The sequence below is a fragment of the Acinonyx jubatus genome, chromosome B4 (assembly GCF_027475565.1).
Source record: "Acinonyx jubatus isolate Ajub_Pintada_27869175 chromosome B4, VMU_Ajub_asm_v1.0, whole genome shotgun sequence".
Lineage (NCBI taxonomy): Eukaryota > Metazoa > Chordata > Mammalia > Carnivora > Felidae > Acinonyx > Acinonyx jubatus.
This window is the reverse complement of record NC_069387.1, coordinates 133,213,810-133,228,473: the sequence shown is the minus strand read 5'-3', so window position 1 is coordinate 133,228,473 and position 14,664 is coordinate 133,213,810. Positions and strand designations below refer to the sequence as shown.

At 56.7% G+C, this 14,664-nt stretch overlaps 1 protein-coding gene across 1 annotated transcript in view; it reads left to right on the top strand.

Moving 5' to 3' along the window:
• Window positions 1-8,114, top strand: part of ARFGAP3 (ADP ribosylation factor GTPase activating protein 3) — a 54,735-nt gene extending 46,621 nt beyond the window's left edge. The window contains exons 15-16 of the mRNA XM_027070565.2: window positions 5,536-5,657; window positions 7,039-8,114. Of these exons, the coding sequence (XP_026926366.1) occupies window positions 5,536-5,657; window positions 7,039-7,056 (140 nt within the window). The 3' untranslated portion in view covers window positions 7,057-8,114. The remainder of the gene's footprint in view (window positions 1-5,535; window positions 5,658-7,038) is intronic.
• Window positions 8,115-14,664: the final 6,550 nt, after the last annotated feature.

Genomic DNA, 14,664 nt, shown 5'->3' with positions numbered 1-14,664 from the left:
GGTGGGGCTGCGGCTCTCGGGCCGCTCTCTGGGCTGCCTTCTGCACCAAGTCCGGGTGGGGCAGGGTGGCTCCTGGACTTGTATTCTTATCTCTTGTCGGGACTTCCTCTTGTGGCCGCCTTCCCAGGTGGAGGGGTGCTGGCCCTGCGCCCTTCGGAGGGGAGCAGGGGAGCATCCCCACAGCCCCGCCTCCCCCCCCCCAAAGGGTATCAGGTCAGCCCCTCAGAACCTCAGGTGTTGAAAGTCGTACCCCCCCAACCAGCTGTGTGTGATTTTGTAATTCAGGTTATTGGAAGTTTCACTCTGAAACCCTGTTTGTTTAAAAAAGGAAAAAAAAACATTTGGAGATCAAATGAAAACTCTTTCCAATTGTTGAAGGAAAATTGTGGCCGGCCCATGTATGCTTTCCTGTCCCCTTTCAGAGAACAAAGGTTCTTTAATTGTTTGGGCCCTGTGTGGGTCCCAAACTCAGGGTCACAGAAAGGGTGCCCCCCCCCGCCCCCCCCCCCCCCCCCCCGCCGGCCTTCGTGCTCCCTCCTCCATCCAAGCCCACGGCTCAGACCGTGGTCACCCTCGTTCGGCATCTTCCATCAAGCGCATCATAAAAGTTGCCTTCGGTAACGACCATAAGTGTAAGTGCATTGAACAACTCTTATTAAATATTTACTTTTTGTCAAGAGTGCATTTCGGCAAACAGCAAAAGCTGGTTAAGAGACTCTTCTGGGTTTCTTATCTTAGAAGCTTTCCCATCTGTGAAATCTCAGTCATTGAGGAGATCATGGTATACTTTATAATTTCATTGCGGTGGGGGGACTGGGGAATGACTCCAGATTCGAAATGCCTCCTGGTGAAACAAAATGCTTCCTGGGGATGTGTTTAATCCAGCAGCCTGGACATTTGTCAAGGGCCCTTCCCTTTCAGGATACCGGAAGGACCAGATGAAAAACACACATAAGCACCCGCCGCCAGCCTGGCATAGCGCCGGACCCTGTGGCCACCCTCCCAGAGCAGGGTCAGCTGGGGGAGGTGGGATTGCCATCACCTGGGTCCTGTGTCGGGAGGCAGCCACTCAGGGCACCGAATGACAGAACAGAGGCAGCTTTGGGACAGCAGAAGCTCCAAGCCCAGTCTGTCCCCTCGGGGTTTTTCTTTTGAGAAAATGACTCTGGTTATTTGAATCTGAGCGTGTCCACCGGGAGGGCCAGAGACGCTGAGGCCCTTCTCTCCTAGGCCCCACTCGCTCGTTTGCTCCGTGCACCTGTTTGCTTTGTCCCCTTAGGGCACCTTGGCTGCTCTCTTCTTTCCTCCTTACTCAGGCCCTGCCGATCTCCAAGCACTGGCCTCAGTCCGCAGCCACGTGATTTTGTTCGGTCAGGCGGTGAATGTGTTTGTCACAGCTGCGCCGTGGCGTCGCCGACCCGGAGTCGGCCGCCGGCCGGAGTCTCGTCACTTGGGCACAGGGCTGCTGTGCGGGTGGCAGAGAGGTCACTGCCGCGCTCTGTTTGTTATTAAACTCGTCACTCGTGTCATGTTGGAAACCCTTTCTTCTCTCCCTTCGTCCCCATTTCAGGGAAACGGGTACATGACCGTCTACTGAAAATCGATTGTTTGAGGAGCTGGGGCACCGTCCTGGGCTCCTCGGGCTTCTGCAGCGCCACCCTCCCACCTCCTGCAGCTACCCCTTCTCCCTTCTCCGGGCTGATTCTACCCAGAAGTCTCTGGTCGGCCCAGGTTTCACATCCTGCCCTTGCTACCTGCCGCCTGGCTCTCAGCTCCTGTGGGCCTTTCCAGGCTCAGTTCCCAGCGTTTTCCTGCTCCAGCCCTGGATGCACGCTCCGGGCATCCTCTGCTGTCACCAGGGTAGAGGCCATCTGATGACTCCCCCCCCCCCCGGACTGGACCCTAAGCCCTTCGGGGACAGGACCTGTCCGTTTTCATCTCCGTCCCCTGGCAGCTGGCATGCCTGGCACAGGGAAAGCCCTCAGGATGTGTCTTTTGAGCGAACGAATGGACGGGTAATGAAGGAGCCCTGGAAACAGGGGTGCCGGTCAGCGGGTCCCTCAGCCAGCTGAGCGTGGGAGCCACGGTCCTCACTGTGCTCGTGCCCCTTCCAGCACACACAGGAACGTCCCCTGCCCCGGCTGTGATGTCACGTGGCCAGTGTCAGGCGCCGTGTGCACATTGCCGTGGTTCCTTCTGTGCGGAGGTGGCCTCCGAGGCTTCCACCGAGAGACGGCCCCATGGGTCCCCATCTCGGGTGACTGTGCAAAGCAGACCCCCTGCCGGCCCGTGGCGGGCACAGTGAGGTGCTAGCACGGTGTCACTTGGCCTTCCCGACTGATACAGGGCCTCCACGCCAACCACTTAACACGGCGTGGCTCGGCTGGCCCCGTCCCCCGGCCTGGACACTCCGGGGCCTCTGTCTCTGTCTTGCCACCTTTTCGGTTGCTTGAGCCAGAAACCTGGGAATCAGCCTTAATTTCTCTCTTTCCCAGCCCCCCGCTGCCAGTTGGTCCCTAAGCCTTCTCGGGACACTCAGACTCACCCACCCCACTGCTACTGGCTTCGGCTCGGCCGCAGCCACTCGTGCCTGGACTGCCTCGGTGGCCTCTAACTGCTGGCCGAGCTCTCCCGGTGCTGTTATCAGTTGATTGTCTGCCTTCCCCAGTAGGCAGTAAGCTCTGGAAAAGCAGGTTTGTGATGATGTCCTCAGCACCAAGCCCGCTGGGGGTGTAACGGGGACAGATAGATAGCAGGGAGACCGGGCACCTGACCTAGACCATAGGTCAGGGAGCCTCTTCCTGAGGAAGCAGCTTGAGCCGTCATTTCCTGGAGCCCATTGTGTAGTCTGAGCGCACTGGGGCTCTGCTGCCCTGGGCGGCCCTCAAAGGAGACATGGCACCCAGATACGAGAGGAGGAGGGAGACCTCACAGACCCGGGAGACCTTCAGTCAGCTTTCACAGGTTTGCAGGCAGCAGACCTGCAGGCGGAGGGTGGCAAGCCACCTCCCTGCCAGAGACCTGACACCCGCTCCGGAGTTGGCAGGCTGCTTACACTCCCAGGACTTAGATGGATAGTGAGGATTAAGTAAGGAGTAAAGGTGCACAATAACAGAGGCTAAATCAGATCTGAGTTCGTTTCCCTCTTACATGGGACTCTGGGGGGGCAGTTCAGGACATGTGCTATGTTCCCAGATGCCAAGGACCTAGGCCCTTCTCCTCTTGTTGCTCATGATCTCCTCTCCATACTTCACCTCATGCCCAACATGGTTGCTCCAGCCCTAGCCATCCCATCTGCATCCCGGCTAGCGGGAAGAGGCAGGGAAAAGGGCAGGCCTCAGCCCTGGATGGCACTTCGGCTTACATCCCATTGGCCAGAACCCTGTCACCTGAACACACCTTGTTGCAAGGGTTAGAATTTGGGAGCTCTGTACAGAGAAGGGGAGGAGAGGAGAGGAAGGACTCTAGGGGATGGGCCGCCATCTCAGGGCACCTGGGGACTGTACCTAGTCGGTGAGGGATCATGGTCCCAGAGCTGTCCCACCTTAGCTGTGCTCTCTTCTTTAAGTGCTTCTCAAGTTGGAGGGGCGCCAGGGTGGCTTTGTCGGTTCAGCCTCCAGCTCCGGCTCAGGTCACGATCTTGCGGTTCGTGGGTTCGAGCCCCGTGTCGGGCTCTGTGCTGACAGCTCACAGCCTGACTCCTGTGTCAGATTCTGTGTCTCTCTCTTTCTCTGCCCCGCCCCTGCTCATGCTGTCTCTCTCTGCTTCTCAAAACTAAATAAATATTAAAAAAAATTTAAAAAATTTCCCAAGTTGGAAACTTGTAAGTGGAGGTGCTTCTGCTAAGGTCCCCCCTGTGACCTCTGGTCCAGACCTACCCAGCCACTGTGGACCTCTCCAGGTAGTGGCGCAGCCGTGACCCTGCCTCTGCACACTCAGGATCTCATACTAGCTTCCTGTTTGCTATGAAGACCCATCTGCAGGCCAGTAGCAACACTGGTGAGCGGCTGTGCTAGGATTTGAACCCAGATCCAGCGTCCAGGCTGGGCCTCCACTCTTTTATTGGCCAAGGCCTGCAAAACTTTAAAAAGTCAGCTGGAGGGGTGCCTGGGTGGCTCAGTCGGTTGAGCATCCGACTTCGGCTCAGGTCGTGGTCTCAGCTCATGGGTTCGAGCCCCGCGTCGGGCTCTGTGCTGACGGCTCGGAGCCTGGAGCCTGCTTCGGCTTCTGTGTCTCCTTCTTTCTCTGCCCCTCCCCTGCTCACGCTCTGTCTCTCAAAAATAAAATGTTTGAAAGAAATAAAAACAAAATTAAAAATGAATAACAAGTCAGCTGGAGGCAGAGAGGGGAGGAACCCGCACCGGCGGCCCCTCCCTGCATGGTGGGCACGGGAGCGGTGCTGGGGATCCACACTGTCCCTTCTGGGCGGCGTCCGTGTGGAAAGATAAACATGTCTATTCCGTTTTTTCTTGGAAAGGGAACTGGCTTCTGTTGCTTAAGGGGCAGGTGGGTGCGGCTGGGTCGTGCAGGGGTGGCTGGGCTTGGCACCCTAGGACCTGCAGGGCTTGGGCTCGCTCACCGTCACAGGGCCCCTCCAGCTTTGTGTCCCACCTCTGGGACGGAGCCTCAGCCCGAAACCCTGGCTGTCTGCTCCGGAGCTGCCGCCGCTCAGGTGCAATACCACCGATGCGCTTCACTTGCACTGGTGAAAATAGGCTGATGTTTCCGCCGGCCGCCAAAGCCGAAGCAAAGAAATCCCACTGGTTCTGGCCTCAGGAAGCAAGGTGGGGGGTGAGCTTGGCTCCGGCTCAGAGTCAGAAAAGCCTCAGAGAGACACCTGTGCGTTTGGCTCCCCTCCCTAGTGAACCTCGTTCTCCTGTCCTGCAGGCTTCCCCTGCCCTGAGTGGCAGGTGACAGAGACAGCGGCCACTGCGGTGCCTTATCCCCACCGGCAGCCCCAGAGCAAGCAAAGGCTCCTCTCCCTGAGAGATACAGGAGTCCCAGGAAGGCTCTGATCAGCCAGGCCTGGGTCACACACCCACCCCTCTGGATGGAGTCCACGGGGCTCCCCAAGAGAAGGGAGGAGGGCTTGTACCAAAAGCGCGGGGCGGGGGGGGATGTTGAGCACTCAAAACCTAGAGATGTCCGCCCATCTGCCATTTACTGAGTATTTACCTGTCAGATCTTGTGTTCAGAGGAGGAACCAGGAGCCCAGAGAGGGTGAGAAAGCTCCCCAAAGACACACAGCTTAGAAGAGACAGTGCCAGTATTTGAACCCCTGGTGGTCCCAAGACCCAATACGACATCTGCTCTCGTACGGGGTCTTACAGCTAGTTCAGGGTGGGGCTGGCACTGAAACAGGGTCCTGACCCCACCGCAAGGTTCTTCTCCCTTCCCCCCAGCTGCTGCTTGCGGGAAGCGGGAAGCGGGAGGGGAGGGGATTCTGTGCCCTCTAAGGTCACGGAGTGCCCTGGGCACCGGTTGTGCCGCCTGTCGCCACGGTCCAGTGACAAACGGCATCTGTTCTGTGTGCAGGAAGCTACAACCTCACGAGCGTGCTGCCCACTGCGCCTGACATGGCCCAGTTTAAGCAGGGAGTGCGATCCGTTGCTGGAAAGCTCTCGGTCTTCGCTAACGGCGTCATGACTTCCATTCAGGTCAGTGCCCCGGGGGTGACAGGAACGGAGTGGGGTGGTGGCTCCGGCGTGGAAAACGCAACTTGGACCGCTCTTCACCTGCTGGCAAATTCGATTTCCTGTTGTTGATTTATATGTTTGCTACGGTGTAACCCGGGGCGTCATGAAAACCAGAAACTGGGCTTTTATTTTTGCTTAAATGTTCTCGTTGATGACTCTAGAGGAATTGTTACAGGAATTGATCGTATGCTGTGCTTCTTTCCTGTGTTGGAACAGAGAAATAGGAAGAAGAAAATAAAAACTGCCCATGATCCCAAGGATAGCTTCTGTTACTGTTTCGGCATATTTAATTTTAGTTCTTGATTTCTATGCACATCTTCTTAGAACTCAAAAGGATTAGGCTGTACAGATGATTTGACATTCTCCGTGGTGCTCTGCTGTGAGCATTTCTGTGTAATTCTTCAGAAGCTACCTTCTGTTGAGCGAAAATGCAGAACATTTCTTTAACTCTTCCCTAATTTGGGGATTTACGTGGTATTTCGGTCTCCGAAGTAAGGCAAGGATGGGGCATCCTCGCGTACCACAGCGGAAGGCCATCTCTTAAGGCTTATTTCGTGAACCTTCTGGTGTACGTCCTGTTGTTCTAGGATGCTGCTACTAATGCGAAAACGTGGCCACGGGCGGTGGGACCTCATCAGTGCGGCCGCCGGTGCCTCTGAAGGGGCTTCCCCGCTTGGGGAGGGGGTGGGGCGGCCCCCACTGAAGAGAATCCCCTCCGCCCAGAGGTTCCTGCTGTCTTGGCTGCTGTTGAGAACAACCTCTGGTTAGAATTCACGGGGCTCTTTTCATGTCCCTGAGGTCAGCTGAGCCCCCATCAGTCCTTCCACGTAGGTGACATCCACATTTTAGGGAAGGGCATCCCCCTTTATTTTATAGATGCAGAATCGGAGGTACGGAGGTTAAGTTGCTTCTGCAGGATCGCCCAGCTGAGCCAGAATTTCAGGGTTCAGATTCCACGTGTGCTACACCTGCCTCCCAGAGAGAGGCTCCCCACTTGGCTCCCCACCCCCACCCCCCAGATGCTTTGCGCCCCTCCCCACCGACCCTCCCACAGCGCGGGAGCCGCAGGTGGCCGCGGGGCTCAGGGACAGGATGTCCTCCTGTCCACGGCCCACGCAGACCTCGGCATCAGGAAGCCCCGGCTGTGGCCACGCCCCTTCCAGTTACTGGGCTCTTTGAGGGGATTGGGGGGGGGGGGGGGGCGGCGTACGTTCCAGATGCCAGACAGACAGTCGGTGCTCTGTGTTCACTGCGATGTCAGTTTGGGAACGCTGGGTGCGCGTGAGAGGGAGAAACCGGCGCTGAGCGCGAGCAAACGTGCGTCTTGCTTCTCTCTCGCCAGGATCGCTACGGTTCTTAGCACCCACGCGGGGTCGCGCGTTTCCAGAAAGGCCTCTTGACGTGAACCAGTGAGCACGTCGCAGACCGCAGTGAAGACCGGACAGTTTTGCAGATTTTTCTGCTGCTTTTTCACATGGTATACATGCATTCTTGATTTCTAATATTTCCTTTGAGAAATTCTCATTTTTGATGTAGTAGAAGCTTTATTGTAATTTCTGTTTTGCGTTCCTTCCTGCCCATGTGCTCCTTTGGGCATATCTGTGTGTAGCCTTGCTTTATTTGTGTGGAATCTGGTTCCAGCAGCTGGGGGTCTGGAGACAAGGGCTTCTCCCACCTCTGGGGGCTGAGAGCCTTCCTTCCGGGACTGGGGGAGGGGGGTCTCAGTGTCGTGTGACCTGTGGGCTAAAGGCTACCCCAAGCAGTGATGCTCCAGGGGCCCGGAGAAACCAAATTCACCAACACACGTTTCATTCAAAAGGGAGCAAGGAATAAAAACAACAGACCAAAAATGTCTAATTTGGCAGGTTGCTTCATTTGTATTTCCACATGTTACAGTGATGTCAAAATAATGTTTAAAGCCGTCTGTCCCTTTGTATGATCTATAAATTCAAAAATAATTTACAGTGAGCACTTTTAACAAGGCTAAGCTTCTGCATTGCCAAGGGAATTAATCTTCTGACACGGTGTTGCTGTTTGAATTTATGGGAGATGTCAGCTGAGAATCTCCTGAGTGTGTTTACGAACCGACATAGTGGACAGAATTTAAAATGAATAAGGTAAGAAGACAGACCCACGGGAAGTATCTCAGTACAGGGGAGAACAGTAGTTGTAACTGGGTAGTTCTGTTAATATTTTTTATCTTAATCTTGGTTTTCAAAAAATTACAGAATGTGTATAAATGAATAAAGAAAAATAATTTGGCTGTGTTTTAGACAGCGTTAGAATATATTGTTCAGCACAGTAAAATATATTTGAAATCTGATGAACCAGAAATGTGGTTTCAACTGAATATTTTGTGAATTTTTCTTAAAAGATCAAATTTGTAGACTTCTAAATATAATAAACCCTTGCAGCAGATCGTGTTGCCTTTTTTTTTTTTTTTTTTTTTACAAAAGCCTTTGTAATGAATCTTGTAAATCAGGGCTCATGATATAACATTGGCATGCATTTGAACTATGATATAATTAGAGATGGATCTGTTTTTCATGTACGTTTGGGGCCTGATGTGCAGCTGTCATTAACTGAGGTGTTGTCCCCAGGGCAGTGGCAGGTGGGGTGTCCTTGCTGAAAGTGAGGATGTGCACAGTGGCATGTCCTGAGCCCAATGTGTTGCTGTAACAAGATACTACAGTCCGGGGGCTTAACGGCTCTGGAGACCAGAAGTCCAAGACCAAGGTGCCATCAGGGGTGATTTCTGGAGAGAACTCTCCCCCTGGCTTGTGGAAGGCCACCTTCTCTTCTCTGCCCTCATACAGAGGCTGGGCTCTGTTCCTCTCCTTACAAGGGCACCATTCCTGTGGGATCTGGGCCCCACCCTTCTATGCTCACTTAACCTCAACTACCTCCTTAAAGGCCCATCTCCACATAGAGTCACATTGGGAGTTAGGGCCTACACACACGAATTTTAGGAAGACACAATTCCGTCCCTAACAGTGTCCGTAAGAAATTTCCACACTGGGTTAGCCCTGCTCCAGCCAGGCTGGGGCCTGGGCTCATTCCACATCCAGGAAATCCTCCTGGATTCCTGCCCAAGGTGGTTCGCTTGCTCTAGCTCTGAAAGTGGCTTTTCCTTGAACTTCCTCACAAGGAAGGGCCTCTGCAGCCCCGCCCCCCAGCCTGGCTTGGGTACCTTTTCAGGGCCTTCTGGACCCCCTGTCCCAGGTATTCAGAGAAAACATCTCAGTGCCCGACACCTTCCCCAGCACGTGTGAGTGTGCATCGTGCGTGTGCAGGTGTGCCTCCTGCTGCACGTGGGGGGTTTTGTTCGTGTTCCTGGCCCGTTTATCCTTGGGCCTCGGTGTTTGTTTTGTTTCATTAGCAGTGTGAGTGCTTCGTATATAGTAAGGATGTTGTTAATAACGGTTCTAACAAAACGTGTTTTGGACCTATGGATTAAAAAAGAAAATGGAAGCAGGCCGGTCCAAGGGTCTGGTGGAAACCGGCCCAGCCTGGGCTGGGGGGTTAAGCCGTGGTGCTCTGCAAAAGGGGTTTATTGCGCTTTCATTCTTGGGAGCAAAGCCGGTAAGGACCGGATGACAGTTCCGAGAAATTGAGAAGGCCAGGGGGCGGGGCTAGTTTTACAAAGCGTTTGCCAGAACAAATTCTCCTTGGAAATGCAGAATTATTTAATCACCCTGGAGAGCGGCTGGGAACTAGATGTGAACCGAGCTGTGGGCGCGGCCCCGATCGGTTTCCCTCCCCCGCGGGGCGGAGACCCAGGGGCTCCCGGGAGGGCGAGGAGGCGCCGGGCGCAGAGCTCCACCTGCTGGGCCCGGGAGCCCGGCCTCGGCCGCTCGGCTCCCACCAACCCCCGCCCGCACGAGTGAGCTCGGCACCCCTGCCCTGCCCGCCGTGTCCTCCTCGCCCTTCTAGGCGCTCAGCCTGCAAACCCGGCGGTCAGAGGTGACCTCCCGCCCGGAATTCCGCGGCCCCACCCCCAGGCGCACCTAGAGCCTGACGCGCTGCGGGCCGGGTCTGCTCGCTGGTCGTCCGCCCATCCCAGAGCACAAGCCCGGGTCCTCTCCCCTGGCCCCTCCCTGCGCTCCCCCTGCCAACCCACTGTGCCCCTTTCTCCCGCCCCAAGACCTTACCCCCAGATCTCTTACCCCAAGTGCAGTCTGTGCTCAAAAGTCACCTTCTCCATGACCCTGATCTCCCATTTGAAAACCGCAGCCCAAGCCCGGGCACTTCTTATCCCCCATCCTGCTTTCTGCTCCTTCCCGGAAGGTTTGCCTTCTTGTCACTCCCTCCTCTGCTGTGTGTTTCCTGCCCATTTGCCTTCCTGGCTCTGTGGAAACATCAGCGTCCTGAGGGCAGGTTGCTGAGGGCCTGCCCGCTGATTCCCTGGTGCCTAGAAGGTGTCTCTCCCACGGAGTTTGGGGGAATTTTGTCCTGCCAGCCCCACCCCCGGGGGGGGGGTGACAGGCTGCCCTTGTTAACCCCCGGCGCTACTGTGTTAGGCCATCTCTTCCGCCGTCACCCATTCTGGTTTGTTCCCAGCCCTTTCCCTGCCCACACCCGGCCCCCAAGGCCCACAGAGAGCGCCAGGAGCCCAGCTGCTAAGGTGCGGAGGGGTGACAACCCCCAGAAGGCATGGTGGCCAGTGGCGTTGAGGCCAGATGAGGAACCAGGTCCGGGACCCCGGGTGACTGTGACCTCCAGGGTCAGACACTGAGGACCCGCCCCCCCCCCCCCCAACCAGCTACTCCGACCCTTGGGATGTGGGGTCACCCGCCTTCCTCCCCCTCCCCCGCCCCCTGCAAACTGCGCATCTCTGTGGCTACGAGGCTCAGGTACCTGTGTTTGCTCTGTGTCCTGTGATCGGTTTACAAAGGCACACACGGGCTTCCTCCCTTTCTTTCCACTCCCGGTCCATTTTCCTGTTTGTAGTTCTTATCATTCTGCTTGTCCGGGTCATTTGTCTCACCTGAAACAAGAGCACCGTGGCAGGAACACCGGCCGTAGGCCTGGCACGGACAGATGGATGGACAGACGGACGGAGACAGGGACGGCGAGGGAGCAGACGCCAGGGGACTTGCTGGTTTTGCAAACAGGCTTCCAGTGCCTGATCTCCCTCCCCCTGTCTGTGCTTCTCCCTCTCCTGCGCCTGTCCACCCCCGCCCCCCGCCCCGAACCTGGGTTTGGGGCGGAGGTGAGCCCTGCTGAGTTTGCCAGCTGTGTCCTGAGGCCCTGATTCTACCTCCTCCCCACCGCTCGCAGGGGACACCACCTCAGGCGCCTACACCCTCAGTTCCTCCCTGTCACCCTCTGACCTTACCGTCGCCCAGTTAGCCGCACCCTTGTCTGCAGCACACACAGTGGGTGTGAGTGCTGGCGTGTCCCCCGGGGCTGTGCCCCAGCAGGTGCAGACGGCCCAGGGCACTGCTTAGGGAGGGCGCGTGTTTGCTCAGCACCCGGGGCTCAGTCTGAATTTAGGCCGATACTGAGGCATTCCAGTTTGGCTCTGGATGTTCTTATGATACCCCTCCCTCGAGCCCCAACAATGCAGGCAGCCTCCTCCCTCACCTCCCCCCCACCTGGTCCTCCAAGGACACCCGTGAGAGGCAGCACCTGCCCGCACCTGCCTGCACCTGCCCGCTGCTCCCACTTTGTGCCAGCAGCCCGTGGGTCTGTGGGGCCTACTTCCTGAGTGTCCCCAGCCCCACGGCCTCCGCTTGACCCACTTGACAGGAGCTCCTGCTGTCTCTGGCCAGGGGCACTGCACAGCCCAAGGGCCCCTCCTCCGGCCGGGCCCCAGCCACCCCCCTCTTGGCCCTGTAACAACTCAGGGCTCCCGTCTTCCCACCCAAGACCACCCGGCGCTCTTTTCCCCTCTGAGTCCTGTACTCCTCGGTGTTGTCCAGGGACCGTGGGTCTCGGCCCCCGTGCCTCTCACAGTCCCGGGGCAGCCAGGCTCTGGGTCTCCTCCGGGCCTTTCCGCGGTTGTCACCTCCTCCAGGAAGGAGCCCTCAGAGCATGTGACCAATAGTTGGTCCAGCAGGCTCCCAGGGCCCGATTCTGTCCCCTGAGTGCATTCACCATTCGGACCTCTGTCCTGCTCACACCCTCACGTTCCTCAGGCTTTTGAGGGGTAGGTCTGAGAGGCCCAAGCATGGCCCAGAGACCTCCTCTCTGGCTCCGGTGTAGTAAGTGGAGGGAAGGGAGTTCTTTTTCCTTCTACCCTCCTAGGCTCTGGCTGGGACGCTGTAAAAGCAGACTGGTGAGGGGCGCCTGAGTGGCTCAGTTGGTTAGGCGACTGACTTCGGCTCAGGTCGTGATCTCGCGATTCGTGAGTTCGAGCTCTGAGCTGACAGCTCAGAGCCTGGAGCCTGCTTCGGATTCTGTGTCTCCCTCTCTCTCAGCCCCTTCCCTGCTTGCTCTCTGTCTCTCAAAAATAATAAACATTGAAAAAAAATTTTTTTTTAATTTTTTTAAAGAAGCTCAGGACATCAGGGAACATGCTGGGGGCTGACCTCCGAATAAGCGGGTTCAGAAAGAGAGAACAGAGAGAACAGAGGGAAGGAAATCATCACAGAAACGATTCAAGGGCATTTCCAAGAAAAAAAGGACACAGACAGGGACACGAGACACCCAACAACACAACTCTGCCCCAGTGTCAACGCTCTGTGCACAGAATCAGGGGGTTTAACCTCAGTCCTTCAGAAGAGGCAGGGTTGACGTTTGCGTCTAATAGAGGAGGAGACCCAGGTTCAGAGATATTAAGGAAGGGGCTTGCTCAGTCACGCTGTGCCCAGACCTCCTCCTTGACCCAGCCAGAGCCCCCGAGGCCTCCCTGCCCCTCCTGGTCACCTGCCGGGCACCGGGCTCGGCCTCGCTGGCTCCTAGACGGGACCCATCGTGCCCTGGGCTTCCTCCCATAACTGGGCCGAACCCACGCCTGAAACAAGACAGCAGGGGCCTCAAAGCCTCCCACCCTGTCCAGGTTCGCCCTCCCGCCACCCGTCAGGACCCAGGAGAAATGTGTGTCTCCCCCGCCCCCACCCCACCTTGTTCCACAAACCAAAAGGAAGCCTACAGAACAAGGCCTCATCCAGGCTTAAGACTCGAACACGGGTCTCCCGGTTTTTCCGAGGAAAACTTCTGTTTTCCGTGGCCTCTCACGGCCGAACAGCTGTGTGGCTAGGTCAGATCATGGGGCTGGGGGTGGGGCGTGGGGGCATGAAATGCAGGATTGGAACTTGGATTCCTTGTATGTGACAGCAGTAGGGCCCCTGGGGGCCTGAGCCCCCTGTCAGAGAGTGGGGGTGGGGGCAAGAGCGGCCTTCAGAGGGAAACCGAGGAAGGACGTGAGCGAAGGCGGGAAAGGAAGGTAGGACACAGGCTTCACAGGAGATCGGGGTGGGCAGAGAGACCCGGAGGGCCTGGCAGGGTGGTGTATGACAGGAGGCCCTGTCCCCGCATCTGCCCAGGAGAAGTCCCACCGCGGCGCACGCATGCTCTCAGGGAGGAGCCGGGAAGAGTGACTGGCAGGCGTCCAGGACTTTCCGTCGAGCTTTGACAGGGCTTGCCGGGCACCAGACACTATTAATTCAGCCCCTCCTCTAGAGGTCTGCGTGGCAGGCACAGTACCACCTGCCTTTATACACAGGGAAACTGAGGCACGGGGAGGCAGGTGCCCGGGCCAGGCCGCTGGCAAGTCGTGGAGTGTGATTTGGGGCCTTACCCGCCACGTCCCCACCCTGCGTCTCTGGCAGGAAGTGAGTCATGCAGCTGGGGGGGGGGGGGGGGAACCAGGGGAGGGCGGAGGGTGAGGTTGCCCACCCTGGGCCTCGCTAAGCCTGGTTACATTCAGGGGCTCCTTGGGGCTCCTGAGCTCCCGGGCAGTGCTCGGCTGGATCGTGCATTAAATCAAGCCCCTTGGCGGTGAGCCAAAAGCAGACCCGCCCTGTGACCATCAACAAGATGGGCAGAGACACCCCCCCCCCCCCCACCGTGACCCTGGAGGGTCCCACATACCCTTGCATCTCTAGGGCAACGGTGACAGCTACTCCAGACCGGCAGTGCCCCTGCAGGAGGGGGGGCAGCTGGACAGGAAGGGGACTGTTCGGATGCCTCTTTATGAGAAAAAAAGATGCAAAGCTGTGACTATAAAATGAGGTATTGGGGCCCCTGGGTGGCTCAGTCAAGTAAGTGTCCGACTTCGGCTCAGGTCTTGATCTCTCGATCCGTGAGTCTGAGCTCTGCGTCGGGCTCTGTGCCGACAGCTCGGAGCCTGGAGCCTGCTTTGGATTCTGTGTCTCCCTCTCTCTCTGCCCCTCCCTTGCCCACGCTGTCCCTCCCTCTCTCTCAAAAATAAATAAATATTAAACAATAAATAAAAGACTTTATAAATTATAGATAGTTTTGACCAGGCATTGGTGACAATTTAATTCCCTGCATACACTTTGACCTGCCTGGCGTTTGGGAGAATGTTCCGGCAACTAGCTTCTGACTCTGTACATTTCAACCTTTGCTGAACACCGCACGTCGCATGTTGCTGACAGTTGTACATTTCCCCCCGTTACCCGTATGTCCTCTGGGCTCGGCCTGGGGGACACCATCCTATCGCCCACAGGACACTATTTGGGTGGCGGGGACAGAGTGACAAGTGCAAACCACATGAAAGTATTCCACTCGACCCAAACCGTTATACACCCTGGACTCAACTTCTTTGTAGCTGGACTATCAAAACACTGTGCCCACACCAAAGCCAGCCCGGTGCCCACACCCAGGGAGAGATGGGGAAGGGCGTGGGGTCAGTCAGGGTGGAAAAACATGGCGGTCGGAACCACTCGCAACAGGAATGTGTCACTTCCTCAAATTTTACAAAAGAATTGTCGTGCGTGCCTTCTCGGGGCACCTCCGAGGGCTTGGTCACAAGGTTCAAGTTTCGTGGATTTTGCATAAT